Source organism: Saccopteryx leptura, chromosome 3 (genome assembly GCF_036850995.1).
Source record: "Saccopteryx leptura isolate mSacLep1 chromosome 3, mSacLep1_pri_phased_curated, whole genome shotgun sequence".
In the NCBI taxonomy this organism is placed as follows: Eukaryota; Metazoa; Chordata; class Mammalia; order Chiroptera; family Emballonuridae; genus Saccopteryx; species Saccopteryx leptura.
The window spans coordinates 195293103-195313480 of record NC_089505.1 but is presented as its reverse complement, the minus strand read 5'-3'; the positions used below and the strand labels follow the sequence as shown (position 1 = coordinate 195313480).

At 40.2% G+C, this 20378-nt stretch overlaps 2 protein-coding genes across 7 annotated transcripts in view; one reads left to right on the top strand and one right to left on the bottom strand.

Annotated features, from left to right (window-relative positions):
• The window catches only part of NUP153 (nucleoporin 153), a 77197-nt gene extending 72194 nt beyond the window's left edge, over positions 1-5003 (top strand). For all 5 annotated transcript variants that reach the window (XM_066377124.1, XM_066377125.1, XM_066377126.1 and 2 more), the window contains exons 21-22: positions 3165-3330; positions 3654-5003. In XM_066377124.1, the coding sequence (XP_066233221.1) occupies positions 3165-3330; positions 3654-3738 (251 nt within the window). In that variant the 3' untranslated portion in view covers positions 3739-5003. The remainder of the gene's footprint in view (positions 1-3164; positions 3331-3653) is intronic.
• Positions 5004-8256: 3253 nt separating this feature from the next.
• FAM8A1 (family with sequence similarity 8 member A1) lies at positions 8257-18708 on the bottom strand. Of its 2 annotated transcripts, none has more exons than XM_066377119.1 (5): positions 17877-18708; positions 16619-16739; positions 15596-15719; positions 14272-14411; positions 8257-11806 (listed from the first exon to the last, which is right to left on the bottom strand). In XM_066377119.1, the coding sequence occupies exons 1-5, from the start codon at positions 18580-18582 to the stop codon at positions 11662-11664; spliced, it is 1236 nt and encodes a 411-aa protein (XP_066233216.1). In that variant the 5' UTR covers positions 18583-18708; the 3' UTR covers positions 8257-11661. The 2 variants fall into 2 exon arrangements, with proteins under 2 accessions (XP_066233216.1, XP_066233217.1); XM_066377120.1 differs by having other exon boundaries at positions 8257-11727.
• Between the last annotated feature and the right edge of the window lie 1670 nt (positions 18709-20378).

Here is a 20378-nt window from a genome sequence, read left to right as displayed (position 1 = left end):
ACAGATAACATTTCCTTCAATCCTCCTAATACAGTGACTTTGTATAGTTAGAGCAGTATTCCTGGTATGCAAATGCCATGTGGTAGACTGATTTTTCTGACACAAAATTTTGTTTTCTCTGACATTAATGATCCCCTTTGTTAACATTTTCTTTGTACTTAACATTAGTTATAACTAACTCTTCTCCCATTTGAGTAGATCTCAATATTTTCAAATACATTGATGGTTTTCAGTATCTGAAAGAAGTTTCTCACAGAATTTTCTAAACTCCTCCCACCAGGCTTTCTATAGAAGCTTGCTTGTTTATCTGTGACTTGGTGGGGGGATATTTTCACTGATTACCTTGGAGATTACCTTCAGCTTTCTCTAAAAGGCATCTCTCTTGCCTGGGTGTCATGTCTTCCATCTTATTTCCTTGTTGTGATAGAGCAAACCTTCTAGGGCTTTCTTATGGGCTCAGGGAAGAAAACTTTGAAACCTTACATTTCTAGAAAGATCTTTAGTTCGTCCCCATGTTTGCTAAGATTTTGGTTGAATATAGATTTAGAGTGGAATTTCTCCATTGTGAAGGTGCTTGCTCCCATAATTGCTCTTGAAGTTTTCCTTGATTTTTGCTTTTTGACTTCTTTCTAAAATCTCATTAGAATCTTCTCTTTTGCCTCCAGTGTTCTGACTGAGCAGGATGTTCCTTGGTCTGGTTCCATTTTTATCCACTGATTGTCCTTTTGTGAAATTCCATTCTTGGAATTTTCTTGAATTATTTCTTTGAAGACTTTGTGCCTCATTCTTTTTAAACTGTTCTCTCCCCCTTTTCTACTTTTTTACTTCATTGTTCTTTCTGGGAAGATTTCTTCAATGAATTGTTTATTACCTTTTTGGGGGGATTTTAATTCCACTAGTATTATTATTTTATTTCCAAGCATTCCTTTTTGTTCTGTGTATGTTTCCTTTTTGTATCCTTCTGTTTTTATTTCAGAAGAGTTATATATTGATCTCTTGGTATTATTGATGAGATATTTTTTTCCTTAAAGCTTTTGCTTAGTTTTCTTCAAATTGCTTTTTTCTATTGTTTTGGTCTTATTGTCTCTTGTGAAATACTTTGTGCAAATGTCTGGTGCTTCTCAACTGTACAGTCACAGTTTTTTTATTTGTTCTTAAAAATTGAAAGAATTGACTATTGAGTTGTAGGAGTTCCTTATATATTTTGGATATGAACTATTTGGTTTGCAAATATTTTTCTCATTGTATGCATAATTTTGTACACCTAAATACCACTTGATAATTCCTTGTAAATGAATAGGGCATATAGATCTTGAATTTCAGTGTAGTTTTATTTGGCTGTCTTGTTTACTTGGGAAATCTGGACTTTGGCATGTTTAAGTAGGTCTTTCAGATTCCCCAGAGAGATTCTTCCTAGTCTCCTGCCTAGAGGGTAGGTCTGCCCTGATTGCCAGTGTTCTGGGAGCCAAGTCACAAAAGAAGGCTGCAGTTTTCAATATTCATTATATCAACCCTACTCTTTCTTAATTCTTCTGTTTTCCATATAGTGTGCTTGCCTTTAATTGTGCAAGATGACCCCCGCCCCCAGTCTAGAGAGCTCTGCAGAGAATAGAGCTGTTTTCCTGCTGGGGTAGAGAGAGAATGGCCGTTTTGTCTGGTGTTGGGGAGAGATTGAGCTTCTTCTTTTACCATCTTTCCTTTTTTTTTTTTTTAAGTCACCCCTTCATTCTTACTTCCAGAAGAAGAACCTTTGGGGTGTGTCTATGTAAATAGAATTCGTGTTTTTCCTGCTGCTAGCTTTAGTCAGCCTTCTGGCTTTTACATTTTACTGCTGTTGTTTCCTCTTCATCTTTGTTAAAATTCCATTACTGTTATTTTAATGTTTTTTGAATAAGATGGGCTAAATTGTTTATTAATTCTGCTATCTTTAACCAGAAGTCCACTCTACCTTTTTTCCTTTGGTCCTGGGTAAGTTGGGTTGCTTGTTGAATGGAGGGTGTCAAGTATGTTCTGTGTCAATGAGAAAATACAGTGTGTCCGTAAAGTCATGGTGCACTTTTGACCGGTCACAGGAAAGCAACAAAAAACAATAGAGATGTGAAATCTTCACCAAATAAAAGAAAAACTCTCCCAGTTTCATACTATTCAGTGCAGTTCGATGTGAGCTCATGCACAGATTTTTTAGGGCTCCTTAGGTAGCTATCCCATATAGCCTCTACAGACTCGTCACTGACTGATGGCCTACCAGAACGGAGTTTCTCCACCAAACTGCTGGTTTCCTTCAACTGCTTATCCCACCGAGTAATGTTATTCCTATGTGGTGGCGCTTCGTTATAAACGCGCCGATATTCACATTGCACTTTGGTCACGGATTCGAATTTAGAAAGCCACAGAACACAATGAACTTTCCTCTGTACCGTCCACATCTCGACTGGCATGGCCGTGGGCTGCTCTGCTGTATACATGGTGTTATGTCATCATCTGCTCATGCGCACATGCTGCCACATCATCCTACAGGAACTGGGAGAGTTTTCCTTTTATTTGGTGCAGATTTCACATTTCTATCATCTTTTGTTGCTTTCTTGTGACCGGTCAAAAGTGCACCATGAGGCCCTGGCCGGTTGGCTCAGCGGTAGAGCGTCGGCCTGGCGTGCGGGGGACCCGGGTTCGATTCCCGGCCAGGACACATAGGAGAAGCGCCCATTTGCTTCTCCACCTCCCCCCTCCTTCCTCTCTGTCTCTCTCTTCCCCTCCTGCAGCCAAGGCTCCATTGGAGCAAAGATGGCCCGGGCGCTAGGGATAGCTCCTTGGCCTCTGCCCCAGGCGCTAGAGTGGCTCTGGTGGCGGCAGAGCGATGCCCTGGAGGGACAGAGCATCACCCCTTGGTGGGCAGAGCATCGCCCCTGGTGGGCGTGCCGGGTGGATCCCAGTCGGGCGCATGCGGGAGTCTGTCTGACTGTCTCTACCCATTTCCAGCTTCAGAAAAATACAAAAAAAAAAAAAAAGTGCACCATGACTTTATGGACACACTGTACTCAATTATCTTTAAGTTACTGTAAGAGAGCTTGCCCTTTACTATATATTCTGTATTAAAGAGTTAGACTCATTTCTAGAAAAATTATCATTTTTACCTGAACGTTATTTTTTTGCTTCAACTCTTATAGGTTCAGTTTTTCAGTTTGGCAGTAGCACTACAGATTTCAACTTCACAAACAATCCATCAGGAGTGTTCACATTTGGTGCGAATCCGAGCATGCCTGCAGCCTCAGCCCAGCCTTCCGGTTCTGGGGTCTTTTCTTTTAATCAGCCGTCAGCTTCATTCACATTGGGGTAAGAGGACTTTTTGTTGAAATGGAGAATTTAACATGGTAAGAATGCATGTGCATGAGTGTGTGTGTTTTGTTTTTAAGGACACCCAGGTACAATGTAGTGCAGGTGAAATCAAGCATGTTCTCTCCTCCACTATCCCTTTACCATATTGCAGTTTTGGAGAATCATTGCCTGAAAAAAACCATAGGGGGTGTGTGTATGTGTTTGTGTCAACTTGAACAGTGTCTCTTCTCCCCCCCTTGTCACTGATCACATTTAGAGTTATATTATTATTCTAAAATTTTGAACATCTTGTCACATTTTGAAGTTTTTATTTTTCACAGGTCAAATGGGAAAAATATGTTCTCTTCTTCTGGAACTTCAGCGTCTGGTCGCAAGATAAAGACTGCTGTTAGACGCAGGAAATAAAGGTCATGATGGTGTTAATCTTAAGTTTTAACAAAAACTGGTGTCCTGCTTTTAGATACTGGATTGTACTATATGCTGGGGTTATTTGAAGTCAAATCTGCGTAAGGACTTCTTTAATTTTGGAAATTGCCTCTTTCTTTCTTTACAAAAGCCGCACCCTCACCTCTTGTCATGCCCATTAAAAATAATAGCTAGTCCAATGACTGATTCTTTGGCAAAAATATTTTATGATCCAGCAAATTATTCACTGATTTTGCTTAGGCTGGCCGAATTCAGGAATAGAGCCTGTTCAGTGAATGGCTTTGTATAGAAACTCTTCATCTGCACTGTTATGTGCGTTGATATGCGTTTACAGAACGCATGATATTGTAATTATATCTGAGGAATTCTGTATAGATTAGAGGATGTTGAAATGAATGATTTCTATGCTGAGTTTGTGCTGGTGTATGTTTGAAGTGAGTGAGTTGGGTGTATTGTGCACTAAAATTTTTTGATAGAGGAAGCCTGATTAAAGAATGGTCCATGCTAAGGACTTGTTAGATTTAGTACCTTCTCCACTTAATAATTATATGCTATTTCTATATTTTCATTCTTCTATCACTTGTCTTGCCTTTTTCATTATTTTATTATGAAACTTGTGTAAATACAATTTTGTTTCTGTACTTTTTTGGCATAACAAATCTGTGAACTTGAAATTTTAATTTTGTGTTAGAAATTTTTTTTGTTCTTTGTTTAGTTTTGTCTCAGATTTTATTATGTAAATCCCATTATTCAAAGTTGCCTAAATCCATTTGGAAATCTTTAAAAAAATTGGGGATTCTTAAAGTGAATTTATTGGCTTTTCTGATCCAGTTTTGTTTGGACCAAAAACCAGTATTGTACAAAGTATTAAGCATATATTTTTATATTTACTGAAATGGACTGTGGTGACTTTGGATAATAAGGAAAAGTTTAATATTAAAGCCATGTTTATTACAGTATAATTAACATGTTAAACCATGGGATAAATGCCATCAATAAAAAATTGTAAAATCCTTTTTGTTCTAGTGTTAACTCTGGAAGGGAACCTTTTTATAAAGGGTAATAGTGGCCAGTTAGAAGAGAAATTCCAGAGAATGCTTTTAAGTGATTTGGATAACTGCTTAGTAAAGGGGAAAGTGTCTGAATTTGTAGCGTATGGAATGTACCCTGCTTTTTGTCTGGTGCTAGGATTCATGCCTACTTTGCGTATGAATTGACGTACCTTTTTAAAAGTTGAAAATAAACAGCCATTTCTGTTTGCATTTGTATCTTCTTTGATAAGTGACTAGACACTGGTTTTTTGATAGAGTTCTTGGAGATACATGCCCAAGCAGCCCACAAAAACTTCAGTGGTCTTATTTTTATTTTTTTACAGAAAGAGAGTCAGAGAGAGGGACAGATAGGGATAGACAGACAGGAAGGGAGAGAGATGAGCATCAATTCTTCGTTGCGGCACCTTAGTTGTTCACTGATTGCTTTCTCATATGTGCCTTGACCGAGGGGCTACAGCAGAGTGAGTGAGTGCTTGCTCAAGCCAGCAACCTTTGGGTTCAAGCCAGTGAACCCATGCTCAAGCCAGATGAGCTCGCGCTCAAGCCAGGACCTCAGGATTTTGAATCTGTGTTCTCTGAGTCTCAGTCCAACGCTCTATCTACTACACCACTGCCTGGTCAGGCTTTTTCTTTTATTCTTTTTTATTTTTTTTTAACTGAATTTTATAAAAACTAGCTATCTTTTTTTTTTTTTTTTTTGGTATTTTTCTGAAGTTGGAAATGGGGAGGCAGTCAGACTCCTGCATGTGCCCGACTGGGATCCACCCGGCATGCCCACCAGGGGGCAATGCTCTGCCCATCTGGGGCGTTGCTCTGTTGCAACCAGAGCCATTCTAGCGCTTGAGGCAGAGGCCATGGAGCTATCCTCAGCACCTGGGCCAACTTTGCTCCAATGGAGCTTTGGCTGTGGGAGGGGAAGAGAGAGACAGAGAGGAAGGAGAGGGGAAGGGGATGGGCGCTTTTCCTGTGTGCCCTGGCCGGGAATCGAACCCGGGACTCCCACACGCCAGGCTGATGCTCTACCACTGAGCCAACCAGCCAGGGCAAAAACTAGCTATCTTTTTTATGGTCCATAAAAGAGCTCTTGGGGGACAGAATTTGGTTATTTTATTTTTGAATTTGAATGCACAGTTAGGTTGTGCTGCCTTTTATTTTGCCGAACTTCTGATTAGAGTATAAATTCAGAACTTTTTATAATACTTTATTAATAGTACACATTTGACATAGACCTGTTTGGGGGCAAACAATGATGGAGAAAGTTGGAAGAAGTGAAGATTTTTGGTTTTAGAGCTGAGAAGTTAATGTCTAACCAAACTGCAGATTTATTCTCAGCTATTCTTTAGGACCTTATGGATGAGAATATTCCTTTTTCTGCTCTGGGAAAGATTTTTCTTAATAAATGTGCTAGAAAGGTTTTACTTAGTATCTTTTCTTTTTTTTAAAAAACACAAATGACTAAAAATCATACCTAAGGTGGTGTTTCTTAAAAACGGTATCTTCTACCTCCCTGACCCCCCGAAACAAAACTATACAGGACTTGTTTTTTTCCATCTTGTAATTCTCAAGCTGTATACGTGGAAGCTCTAGAGCACATTTATGATAGCAGCTCTTTCAATTTGCCTCTATTCAGTCTCAGCAGAGGTACCTCCTTGGCCCAGGCTATAGACCCACTTCTGATAGTCCCTGGGGCTGTGATAGCAGCCTTGATTCGGCTAGGGTTATATGCTCCATACACAGGTGAAACTTTGAGGGCTTTTTGTGGAAGAGGGGTGAACATGGAAAGATACAGTATTAGCCCACTTTTCATGCTAAACCAATGAGGAATTGTTTTTAATTGAAAGTAATCGCAAGGGAGGAAAGCCTTACGTGGAAGGATACGAGCTGCGACTCGGTCCGTATTTTTGTTTTGAGATCCGAGGAAAATTCTGAGATATGAGTCTTGATTCGGGAAGCTGCCGCTAGTTGGCACATTGGCGCACAGGACCAGTTATTGACAGTTTTGATATACGAGTTGACTGACTTATGAGCTCGGTTACAGAACGAATTAAATTTGTATCTCAAGGTACCACTGTATATCATTTGGTTGATAGACAAGAGAGTCAGTGGTTCTCACTGAATGTACATCAATATAACTTGAGTAAAATATATATTCTAAGACCTATCTCCTCAGAGATTCATTCACTGAGTCTGGGTAGGGTTCGAAAAATCTGCATCATTAAATACTAGGTTGTTTTAAGTAATTTGATTTCAAGCATTAAGAGAAAGTAGTGGAAAAATTTGTTGAGCTAGCTGCTTATTACTACTATACTTGTTACAAATTCTTCCCTTAAAAAGTGGTGGACTAATTTTAACAATTTATAATCAAGCCTTACACTTTCTGGTTTTGCCTGGGAAGAATTTGTATTTGCTTTAATTGTATTAGAACAGTCATATGTTGCTTGATCAGGGATACGTTGAGAAATGTCATTAGGCGATTTTGGTTGTTGAGCAAACATTGTGTAGTGTACTTGTATAAACCTAAATGGAATAGCCTACTGCACACCTAGGCTTTTGCTCCTAGGCTGCAGACCTGTCTAGTATGTTACTGTATTGAATACTGTAGGCAGTTGTAAAGCACTGCCTACAGTATTTGATAGCTAGTATGTCAGTAGGCAATATTTTTCAGCTCCATTGTAATCTTACAGGACCATCATTTTAAATGGTCCATTGTTGACTGAAACATCATCCTGGGCCTGTTTAAGTTTCAAACTGCAAATTTTACAAAGGTTAGCCTGTGTGTTTAATGAGAACTGACAAATTTGTTATAGTAAAATTGAGGAAATGGGTGTGTTAGGGTCTAGCTACACACACTGGCTGTATGGATTTTTTCATTTCCTTATAAATGGGCAACTTCTATAAATTTATTATCTTAGAAGTCCTCTAGTTCCACATTGTAGTTTGTGGCTGGGCTCATGACAGCACATTGTCTACAGGACTCAGAACAGGCCCTAGTTCAGCTACATTTAAGTTTATCCTTCATTATCCTTGAAGAACCCGTTTTGTATCCTGTGCTCCAGATTTGTAAAGATTAGAATAGGAAGTGCTTGTAAGATCAGAACTTGGTTTAAATTGCCCAGCTGAGTCATTAACTATGAGACGTGAATTTTCTGGTTCCTCATGTGTAATATGGGTCCTTAATATCCTGCATGATAGCTGGGATGGGTAACTAAGGATAAGACAGGATTATTTTAACATTAAGCTTAATCACCGACAAGGAAGTTTTAAATGATTTGCTAAAAGAATATATCCCAAGAAGTGGATGATAGTCTTGGCAGACCTCTATTTTCTAAAAGCACTCTACTTGACTGCTGTAGCCATTTTCCTGAAGGCAGAGAGCTGTATTTGGAAAGAAGGCCTTAGATGCTAAAGCAAACCTTTTCAAAGAAATTGGCAAAACACAAAATCATTGGTGACCAAGTATATTTATTGAGACCAAGAATACAAATTGGTGGCTTACAAATTATTAAAAATAGACCGCTGAATTTATTTATATGCAGGCCATCAGATAACTGTTTGTGGGTCAAGCCCTATTATAATGAACTACCAGGAAATATACATATACAGTTTGAAATAAGGAACTTCATCCAACCAAGTACATATTGTAAAGATTTACCTTTGGTATTTGGGGGAGGGCAAGTAATTGAAATGATACTTGTCAGATTTTAGGGTACTGCTATTATTTAGAAATACTCTTGAAAACAATAGACTGAATGAAATAGGTGCAGAGTGAAAATATTTAATTCCCCCCTTTCCCTTCAAAGCCCTTTATATCCAAGTAGCAAATTCTTTCATTTTGAACTCCTTTTGCTGGAAATACAACACAAGGGAACATCTTTTAAGAGTTAAAATCATTTTTATCACCATTTGAAATAACACTGAAGACTCATTTTTCATAGTTTAGACAAAGTGGCCCTCAAATATAATACACTATTTTTCCAATCCTAAATATTTGGATAAAACTGGAAGGTAAATGTTTAGGTAGAAAGAAGTAACTTCTGAACCAGTTCTACACAAGTATCATCAGTTGGGCAATATTTTAAAGTGATAGCTTACTATCCAAGTGTTGGCTTTAGTCTAAAAGCAAAGCTTGCCATCCCTCATGAGTACCTACCCTAGGCCCAGCATGAGTACGTCAGACTCTCTCAAGGGGAACTAGCCACCTCAGGTTACCTTTAGTAATGAGTACTGATTTTCTAGATGCTTAAAGTTAACTGTTCCATGCTTTTATATATTTAGGGCACATTCATTGAAATGGTATTCTCATTCAGCTTAACTCCTAATTTTTGTGTCATTATTTGCTTTTGTTGTAAAAGTAATGAATAATGTACTTTTTAGACAACTTTCTGCCTTTTTAGGCTAGAACTACAGCATGAGAATTATCCTTTGACACAGAAAATCAGCTTTGTGTGTGTGACAGAAACAGAGAGGGACAGATAGGGACAGACAGACAGGAAGGGAGAGAGATGAGAAGCATCACTTCTTTGTTGTGGCACCTTAGTTCATTGATTACTTCCTCATATGTGCCTTGATGGGGGGGGGGGGGGTTACAGTAGAGCAAGTGACCCCTGCGCTCAAGCTGGATCAGCCTGCACTCGAGCTGGCGACCTCGGGGTTTCGAACCTGGGTCCTCTGCATCCCAGTCCGCTGTGCCACTGCCTGGTCAGACGAAAATCATTATTTCTATAAATGACATATACTAAATAGAAAATCATCGAAAAGAGGAATTCTCCACTCCCCATAACCCCATGAGAAAAAATGGTTCCTCTTTCTTTTCCTAAGTGCTGAATTCATAAATAGAAACACACCTGCACTTTTTGTTATAAAAGCAGACAAAATAATAATTATATAGGACTATCTGGTATAACTTGGAATCCTGAGGTGGATCTAAGCAAACCTATATACATGTGCAGTGTTTTAAGTATATATAGAAAATTAAACTGGACTACTGGTTTGCTTTGTTTTACTATATAAATAGCCCAGCCGTTGCCAGATAGCTTGGTTGGTTAGAGCTTCGTCCTGAAGTGCAGGGGTTGCACATTTGATCTCTGCTCAGGGCTCAGACAGGAACAGATCTATGTTCCTGTCTCTCCTCTGTCTCAAATTAATAAATAAAAATTTAAAAAAAAAAACAAAAACAGTCTAGATGGTAAACCATCCAATATCTCAGAGCAAATAATGCATAAAAGATAAATTCCAGAGTTATAGAACTGAAGGACATTTCCACTTGGAAGTCCCAATCAGTGGCAAAAATAGTGTCTGTATACACTAAGTGGTAAGTTTATATAACACTTCCTAATTTCTAATCTAATAAAAATTTCATTTTAGTTTTACTGTGAGGGGCTATAACACCCTCCCAGAGGCTATAGGTGAATGATCTGTTTAATGCTATGAAACATTTAACGGAGAGGCTTTCTGTGGTGTTAGATTTAATAAAATTATTTTGAAAAACATGGTTCATGAAGTTTTACAATAAAGATCAAAGAAAATCCTTTGAAAAATTATTAACTGTCCAACACAGTTTAGTGTTTTTTTTTGAAATAATATCAGTTGGAAAAATGTCTAAGAAACAAAACTTTTAGTTTAGGTATATCTCAACTGGGCCATGTAACAAAAGCACACACGTACTTGAAACCCCACAACTCTGCTTCCATAGAAAAATAAAATAGCCAATACATAGTGTTCCTTTGCTTAATGTTTCCCTCAAAACACAAGTTTTGGCTCACAGAACCAAAGAAGTTACAATGTCTGGAAATGCTACTCTTCCGTGTTTTAGAACACTCCATAATGGGAAGAAGTGCTAATATTTCATAGGTTACCAGTAATCATGAAATACTCAGATTATTTAACTCGATGTTGAAAAGTTGTGGAACTATATAAAATGCAAAAGGAAACTCGTGTATAAATATCCTGCATATAAAGAGAAGTTATATTCACAACTGAAAAATATTTCATGCTGCACACATACTGGGAATATTGTTTTACAGTAAATATGGAACAGTCTGATAGAAGTAGTTTTTCCCTACATATTTATAGTTTGGTTCAGGGTACTGAGAATACTTGCACATGAATTTTAAGTTAAATTTACAGTGAAAATTTACCCCCCTCCCCATTAAAAGCCATCACTAACTTACCATTTCTTTAAAATGTCAATGTTAATATAGCAATATGACAGTACTTTTTCATCATGCAAAAGTTGTCCCCAAATACGTGTTGAAGCATTCAGAATAGTTGTCAAGTTAAATTATTCTCGCAGTAAACTACAGTGCAAATTTGAAAACTTTTTAGGTAAGGGAAGTGCTAGGCCTGCTTGCCCTTCTCTCGCAGCTGCAGTTGACTCACCACCCCCTGGGATGGAGACAAGTGAATTATCAAATCTGTGTTCCCACCCCCCCAAAAGCACAGACAACATTTACCCAAGAAGTGTTAACTAAAAGATGGATAATGTGTTTACAAAACACAACTGGACATTTTCCATCATTTTGGGATAAACCAAAATTTCAACTGAAGATTTCAAAGCTGAAAATGCTTTCAGCAAATTCCGATGCCTTAGATCTTAGTATATATTGTTCACTCGATTATGCAGCCACCTGCCTTCTTTTAACACTTGAATTCAACAGGTTTTCTTCTGGAAAAGTTCTTTGGCATTCAAGTAAAATCAATACTTTCAGAATAGTCACCTGTATCACACCGGAGCGACTGCTTTAATTTCTAAATCTTCAATTAATGTGACCCACGGATACTGATGTCCTTGATACATAATTTAGTCTTGTTATTATTCCAGAGGTTATGGAATTCAGGGCTTCTGGGCGCATCATCTAACCCCACTTCTTTTTACCACTATGGTTCCCGCTACAATGTCATAGGCTGTTCGATTATGCTGAAAAAACAGCAGTGTGATGAAAGCGGGGAAAAAGGAAGCAATAGAAAAATTCTTGATTAAAGCTCGTATAGTGGACCTAAAATAGTAAAAAATAAAGCAAAAAATGTCAGAAACTACACCCACCATCTATAAATGATGATTCTATCAAGTTCAAAATATGTACTTAAACATTCAAAGTAAGTATAGTTGAGATAATTTTTGCCTTTGGTTATCTGAGTTATTTTCAAATATCATATGATCAAACCATCTTAGCTACTTCTCAAGTCTAATTTCAACATAAAAAATTACAACTTTCACATGAAAAGCAATAACAGGTCTTACAATGTGAACTAAAGTTTACACTATTTCCTAGTATTTTGCCAAAAGAAAGCTATTCCCTTACCTTTTCTATAGTCACCTCAATTCCTGTTTTTTTAGTATCTTCTAAATTGAGTATGCTTACTCAATCTCATTTTCTACCTTCAATGAAGCACTAGCATTTTAAATTACTGTGTTATTCTTTTATTAACTCTTTCTTTATGGGATCCTGTGATTTAAAAAAAGCTTTAAAAAACTTTCAACAATAGCTTAGAATGGAGAATTATCCTACTAGTGTTGGATTTCTCCCTTTTATAATTTCTCTGAAGTGAGAAGTGGGGAAACACTACTACATGCGCCCGACTGGATTCCACCCAGCAAGCCCACTAGGGGGTGATGCTCTGTCACAACCGGAGCCATTCTAGTGCCTGAGGCAGAGGCCATGGAGCTGTCCTCACAGCCCAGGCCAACTTTGCTCCAATGGAGCCTTGGCTGCGGGAGGGGAAGAGAGAGAAAAAGAAGAGGGGGAAGGGTGGAGAAGCAGATGGGCACTTCTTTGTGCCCTGGCTGCGAATCAAACCTGGGACTTCCACATGCCAGGCCAATGCTCCACTACGGAGCCAACTGGCCAGGGCTGGATTTCTGCTTTTAAGTACACTCAAAGGCTACCGAAAAGCACAGTGGCTAAGAATGGGTTCTGGGTCCAGACTACTTAGTCTCAGACCCACTTTCTAGCAATTACATCTGTACAAAGGGGTAAAAGTACCCCTTATAAGGCTGTTGTAAGGGGTACTTATAAGGTTGTTAGGATTTAATTAGCTAATAGATATGCTTTTTCTCTCTCTCTCTTTTTTTTTTTTGGAGAGAGAGGCAGGGAGAGACAGAAACACCAAGCTGTTTCTGTATGTGCCTTGTGGAGGATTGAACCAGCAACCACAGTGCTTCTGGATGACACTCCAACCAAGCTCTCTGGCCCGGGCTTAATTTTTAAAATTTGATTGATTTTTAGAGAGACAGAGGGGAGGGGGAAGGGAAGCATTTATTTGTTCTTTCACTCAGTCATGCATTCACTGGTTGCTTCCGTTTGTGCCCTGACCAGAGACTGAACCCACAACTTTGTCGTTTCAGGGTAATGCTCTTAACCCACTGAGCTAACTGGCCAGGGCCTACATTGTTTTTAATAGTTTATAAGAGGTATTCAATAAACACTAGCCATTATTGACTCATTAAAATTAGTAGTTAGGGTTATTGTAAGCACAGAATTGTAAGGAAATTTTGAGTGTCAGCAAAATGAGGGCTTCTTGAGTCATTTGTTCCTATTTCTCTGTATGTTGTGTGTTTGTTTAGCACACCTGCGCACATGAGAAAGGGGAAAACAGACTCATAGTTGCAACACTTTAGTTGTTCACTGTTTCTCATATGTGCCTTCACCAGGGGGCTCCAGCCAAGCCAGCAACCCCTTGTTCAAGCCAGCAACCCCATGCTCAAGCTGGTGACCTCAAGGTTTTGAACCTGGGACCTCAGCGCCCCAGGTCTACTCTCTATGCACTGTGCTACCACTGGTCACACCCTATTTTTTTTATATAGCATAACAATCCAGCTTTGAATCTTTCTGGCAGCAATTCCAAGTATCTTGTTTTGCTCAAATAATTTGCACCTACTTACCTCCACAACTTCCATTATCACTATTTGTACCTTCCCCAAGTGGTAGATGCTAACAGCTAACCATGAGTACTGGCAGTATTAGAAGCAGGATGTATGCATGCAGTTACCAAAACTCAGTGTCTATTCAAGGTGGGATGATGACAGATATTACCAAATGGAATCTCAAAGCATATCAGTAACTGACCCAATACAATATCCACAGGTCTAGAGAATTCAAAAGCTAATAAGCATGGAGCACTGACATAGCGACACCTGAATCACTTTATTATCCTGACTTATCTTTCATAAAATGATTCTCTTGAAAATGTATGCTGAAGAGGGGTCTATAATCATATAATTGAAAGACAGACTGTTTTAAACTTAATAAATAAGCCCATTTATTACAGTATGTGACAAAGAGAAAATACCAACATCCTAAAAACACTATATTAAGTGGTATAACTCATCAACTATATTAATTACTGTACTTAAAACTTATTTTCATCAGTACAAAGTAGATGAAGGTAAGAAAAAAACTTACTGTACTTAAAACATCATTTTCATCAGTACAAAGTAGATGAAGGTAAGAAAAGAACTTACGTTGTAATGCTAACATTTGAGGAAGGAATCACCAAAACCCGACTTGGTGCAATGAGCACTGATGTATCACATGTCACAACTCGAAGCCCCAGTAGGAATTTCCCTGGGGTGGCTCCGCCTGCTCCCCAAATGCAGATTATCTAAGGAAAGAAGGATAATTTAAAAGTAATTTGCTAGCTCAACCACATCAATTTTAAAAGAAAGTTTTCCTGACATTTTATTCATTTTAAGATATTCAAGTTGAAAAGAATTTCACAGAATACTCAAAAGTTAACCTTTTATTTAATACATGTGTTTTTTTAAATTTATTGTTGTTGTTTTTTTAAGAAAGAGGGAGGGAGGGAAGAAGGGAGAAAGGTCAATTTGTTGTTCCACCCATTCATACATTCATCATGTGACTCTTGAATGTTCCCTGACAGGATCAAACCCACAACTTGGTATATCAGGGTGATGCTCTTTTCCAGTGGTTTACCTTGTCACACTTGGAGACTGGTGAAAATAGAATTACTTTGGGGACCAATAAGGCAGAAATCACCCTAAGCATATGCAAATTCAACTAAGATCACTGTGTCTGTAATCTTCATACATCAGGGTGGTTAACTCTTTCACAGACCAGCACGAAAGTTCTGGTGGACTGGTGGTTGAAAAACACTGCTCTAATCAACAGCTACCTGCCAGGGCCAATACATATTTCTGAAAATGTTAACATCTTAAATATCATACCACCAGTTGTCTACTGTAATATTTCTCTATAAGCCAGTTTCTACAGGAAAATAAATTTCAATTTCCACACCATTTTACAAGTATATTTTTGGACCACAAGACAGAAACATATTACAATGAAATTTTAAAATGTCTCAGAAAGTTTTTTTTCTCTGAGAGAGACAAGAAGGGAAAAGGAAGCATCAATTTAGTAGATGGGGCAATTTAGTTGTTCACTGATTGCTTCTCATATGTACCCTTACCAAGGGGGATCAAGCCAAGCCAGTGACCCCTTGCTCAAGCCAGCAACCTTGGGCTTCAAACCAGTGACCTCAGGATCAGGCTGATGATCCCATGCTCAAGCAGGACAAGCCCTTACTTAAGCCAGGGACCAACGGGTTTGGAACCTGGGTCCTCAGCATCCCAGGTCAATACTCTATCCACTGCACCTTCCTCACTCAGGCAAAAAAAATTTTTTTAACTTGAAGTTTATATTAAAATTTGGAAAAAATAAACATTTAATATACATAAATATTGTATATTTCCATTAGGTTTTCTATCTTGTGCTGATAATCTAAAATTAGATTGTTATATATTAATATTTGAAGTCAGCAAAGCTTACCTCATAGAAACAAACTAATAATCTGTATATAAGAGCCACAACCATCATTTTCTGCAAGTCTTCCATTGATGTGTCTTCATCTATTTCTTCTATTATATAATGCATAGCAAACTTAGAGATATCCCTACACAAAAGAATAGTTTTCAGTTATACAGAATTAGAGCAGTTGCATGCTTTTTTTCCCCATTACTGTTAGTCATAAACTTAATTCAAATTCTAAACTAATTTTTAGATTTCCAACCATCCAGTTTCACAAAACATTACCATTACTTCAAACAGGGAGCACTATGGTGAGCAGGCACGGCACTAGCCCTGGGGATGTAATGGTAAGAGAACACGGTCTCTGCTTTCATGGAGATTCTAACCAAGCAGGGGAAGCAGAACAGTAAATAAAAGAAAGATGAGAGTTGTGACAGGAAACCATAGTGTAGTATGGAAACACATAACAGGTACATTTAACTTGTGAAACTTCCCACATATGAAGTTTAAGATGAGAGCTGAAGAATGAAGAGAAGTTAGCCAGACTAGTAAGGGAGAAGTCTCAGAGAGAGAGACTAACAAGGGAGAAAGCCTTGAAGCAAGAGTCTGAAGCTGTAATCCTTGTTATGGCTCAAATATTCGGTATGAGAGGTAACAGTGATTAAAAAATAAGGGCATCTTATTTAAAGTTAAACCATATGAAGACAAGACTTGATTCTGGCAATGAGGAAACACTAAAGAAAGGATTTTACAGCAGGAAAGGAGCAGAGTCAATTTACAATCTCTTTGGTTTTATGTCAGAGACTCCATTCAGATATAACAGGAGACTGAGATAACAATTATAAAAATTTTGCTCTGATCCAGGCAAGAGATGACAGTAACTAGACAAGGGAGAAGCAACAATGATAAGAAATGGTCTGGGTTGATAAAGAAATGACACTGGCAAACCAATTATCCATTCAGTCACTTGAAGGCATAAACAGAACTTAACACGATCTTGATAGCAGGTTTTAATAAACCTTTCTGCAAACAGCCTCAACTTACTTTATTCCACTGAGGTGCATAATGCTTAAGACAATGGTTGCTTTTATGAAGAAGAGAATAAAGAAATCCACCATCTCTGCCATAAATCTGTGGGCCAAGGATGGAATAACATACTCTCTACCTATAAATTAAATAAAAAAAAAGTTAGAAAAACTAATCATTTCACATAGGTCTTGGAAACTCAAGGTAGGGAAACAAATGGGGACTGTAAAGTCAAGGGGACTTAATAAAAATGTGTGTATATAACCTTCTGACAATCATTATTTACTTCACCTAGAGTACATATCAGTGACATACAGTAACACTACTCCACTATTTATGAAGAGTTTAAAGCTTTGCTTTCACCTCCTTAATGTTTAAAAAATGATTACACAGATAAATTTAAATAGGGCACTCAATGCATTTCACTAGAGACTCAATGTGAATCCAAGTGATCACAAGCCTATGACACAAAGTTAAATATTTTTTAGTAAAAGTCAAGGTTAAGTTTAGAGAATTATTAGTACAAAATAAAGCCTGGTGCTCATTTTACCTCATTTAGTTGTTTTGCTTTCTACGTAATAAATCCATCTGTCATACAAAATTCTGAATGGGATCAAATTCAGGAACTAATTCTAGTCCCATATATCTGTGGCTGAGTAAGCAGAAACTCTAAATGATAATATAATGCAAAATATTCTAATTCCCATACAGAAATAACCAGACAATATAAAGATCATTAAGCTGGGCCCAAAGGTTCATAACTCCATTTTTATTTTCATAAACCTCCTTTTATACTCATCAGATTGTCCCTAATAGAAAAGTAATATAGAATTATTCTACATTATCCATATTATCATATATTCTGTAACATATAAGTAATATATAATAAGTCCACGTCTGGATTACTTCCAGCATTACCTGTCACCCCACTGCCCCCAGCCCCAAGAAGGTTTGCCATCTGAGAATGAAGCTTTGATTCATTCTCTCTAGAGCGTGGAAGTCGAGGATGTTTTGAGGGTTAGAGGCTTCTTTAAACGCGGAAACCAGTCCCAGGAGTAAGGGAATCAATTCAGAGAGCCAGGTCTAAAGGAAAAAACTACAGCCTCTCTGCACACTCGGGGAATTTGGGGCCAACGACAGCTGAAGCGCGCGCGGAGAAGCGGCCGTCGGAGGAGCAGCAGCAGCAACGACGACGACGACAACAGCTGGACGTCTAAAAAGCCAGCCTGCGCTACCCCCCCCCCCCCCGGGGAGCTCCCCACCTTTCGTTCCTCACCTGCTTGGCGCCTGGTCTCGCTGGGGGTTCGCGAAGGGGCGGCGGATCCCGTTCTCGTCCCTGGGCTTGCCCGGACCGACCCCTGAACGTGAGGAGCCCGGGGTCCGAGGCCGGCGACGGGAGCCGCAGTGGTGATCCCGGGAGCCGCCCCCGGGTCCGGCCCTGCCGCCGCGGCGCTCAGGAAGTAGAAGGGATGGTAGTAGCCCAGCTGGAGAGGCGGCGGCGTCGCGGCCTGGGGGGCGCCCGAGGGGTAGCTCGGCGGGGGCGGCTGCGGGCTACAGTAGGCTGGGAAGGCGGCCAGGCAACTGTGCCAGGTGAGGTAGCCGCAGTACGACTGCCACAGCCACTCGTGCACTTGCCGGGAGTACTCGCGAGCGCTCAGTCGCGCTGGCTTCTCCCGCGGCGGCCCGGCCTCGGGCTCAGCGCAGCGCGCCGGCTCCTGCAGCCCCGCACTGCAGTCGGACGTCGCCTCCCGGAGCTTCCCGGGCTCGCGCTGCTGCTCCACCTCCTCCGCGGCCGCCGCACTGGGTGGGAGGCCCGCGACTGGGGTCCGGCCCGGGGGCTGGGGCCCGGCCTCCAGCCCGTCCTGGGGGCGTGGGGCGGCGGTGGAAGGGGGGCCTCTCAGGGCAGAGACAGGCTCGTAGTCTCCTCCGCCGTCGCCCTGCCCCGGAGGCCGACCTCGGGCCTCCTCCGACCCCTCTGCCATCGTCGCCTGAGATGTGCCTTCCGCTGTCTTGTCACTACACCGTCTCCCTTCCTAGTGGCGCGCCCCCAACGGCCCTTTCCCCTCCGCGGCACCCACAAGCGTCAACAATCGACCGCCGGAAACGGAAACCCCGTCCCTACACGCGTCGCGGGCTGCGAGGCGGGGCGGGGCGGCCCGAGTGGGCGGGGTCCAGTGGGGGTTGGGTGGGAGAGAAGGGGGTCGGTAGGGTACGTGTCCTTAAAGCGCATTTCGTAGACCCGCGGCTCATTTGTTCCGAGTCTTTGGCTTATAGATTGTTGCTACAGGCTGGTTACCGATCCCCTTCATCTCTTAAGGCTTTAATGAGGCCTAAGGGCCGAGGCTTCGCAGATACTCCCGCGGGATGTGGGCTGAGGCTGTCCCGGGAGAAACTGCTAATGCAGGAAGAGAATTTCCTAGAAAGCTCCTGGGGGTCAGCGGTGCTTTTTCTGTTAGCCTCGATTGTTTTGCTTTCTGGGCACAGGGCTTGTTGCTTATTTCTGCCTGCATTCATTCCAGTTAACTAGTAGTCCTTGGCCATTTGTACTCAAGGTGATACAAGACGTAACCCCTTAAGAGAGTTAGAAATTAATAACCAAACCAAATGGGGACATAGGTAAGGTGACCAACTTCTTTTTACAATAAAAAGGACGAAAGTAATTTGAAGAAAACAATATTGTAAATAAACATTTTATTCATTGCAACAATAATACACTATAATATAAATGCATAATAAAAACATTTGTAATAGTTTATATTGTAATTATGTTTACATGCCCATTAATTTTTAATAATAATTGTAAGAAAAAAGTACTCATTTAGATAATTTATCTTTTTATTTTTATTTCTTTTTATTTAAATAGATAATATTATCTAAATGAGTACTTTTCCATTGAATGAATATTTTTTGTTAATATATCATCTTGTAACAATATATTGGAAATATCTGAACAAGAAATATCCTTCATATTGGATTTTATGTAAATTGTGCTTACCTGTTTATAATTGAATATTCACTGAGAAAGAAAGAATCTGAGTCTACAATGTCGTATGTGCCCTGTTGTGTTTCGGTAAGAAGTACACAAAGCCATATGCATGCTTGCTATATCCCATGCTCTCTCAAGGTCTCCCGTGCAGAATACATGCGTCTCATAATCACATCTCACCACGCTGTACTGATCCTCAACAAATCAGTGTCAAATACAAATATGTCACATCACACGCAATGGATCGGCTCTGCATCAATCGAATATGGACATGTACAGATTAGTCTTCTAATATCAGCAAGGAGGACATGTAGGAGGACGCTTTTCCAGGGAGGACGGAACTTACAAAAGGACTGTCCTCCCTAAAGGAAGACGACTAGTCACCTTAACATATGTCAGGAGAGTTTGGCTCGGCTGTAGACATTTTTTTTTTTTTTTTTGTATTTTTCTGAAGCTGGAAATGGGGAGAGACAGTCAGACAGACTCCTGCATGTGACTGACCGGGATCCACCCGGCACACCCACTAGGGGCGACGCTCTGCCCACCAGGGGGCGATGCTCTGCCCATCTGGGGCGTCGCTCTGCCACGACCAGAACCACTCTAGTGCCTGGGGCAGAGGCCAAGGAGCCATCCCCAGCGCCCGGGCCATCTTTGCTCCAATGGAGCCTTGGCTGCGGGAGGGGAAGAGAGAGACAGAGAGGAAGGAGGGGGGGGTGGAGAAGCAAATGGGCACTTCTCCTATGTGCCCTGGCTGGGAATCGAACCCGGGTCCCCCGCACGCCAGGCCGACGC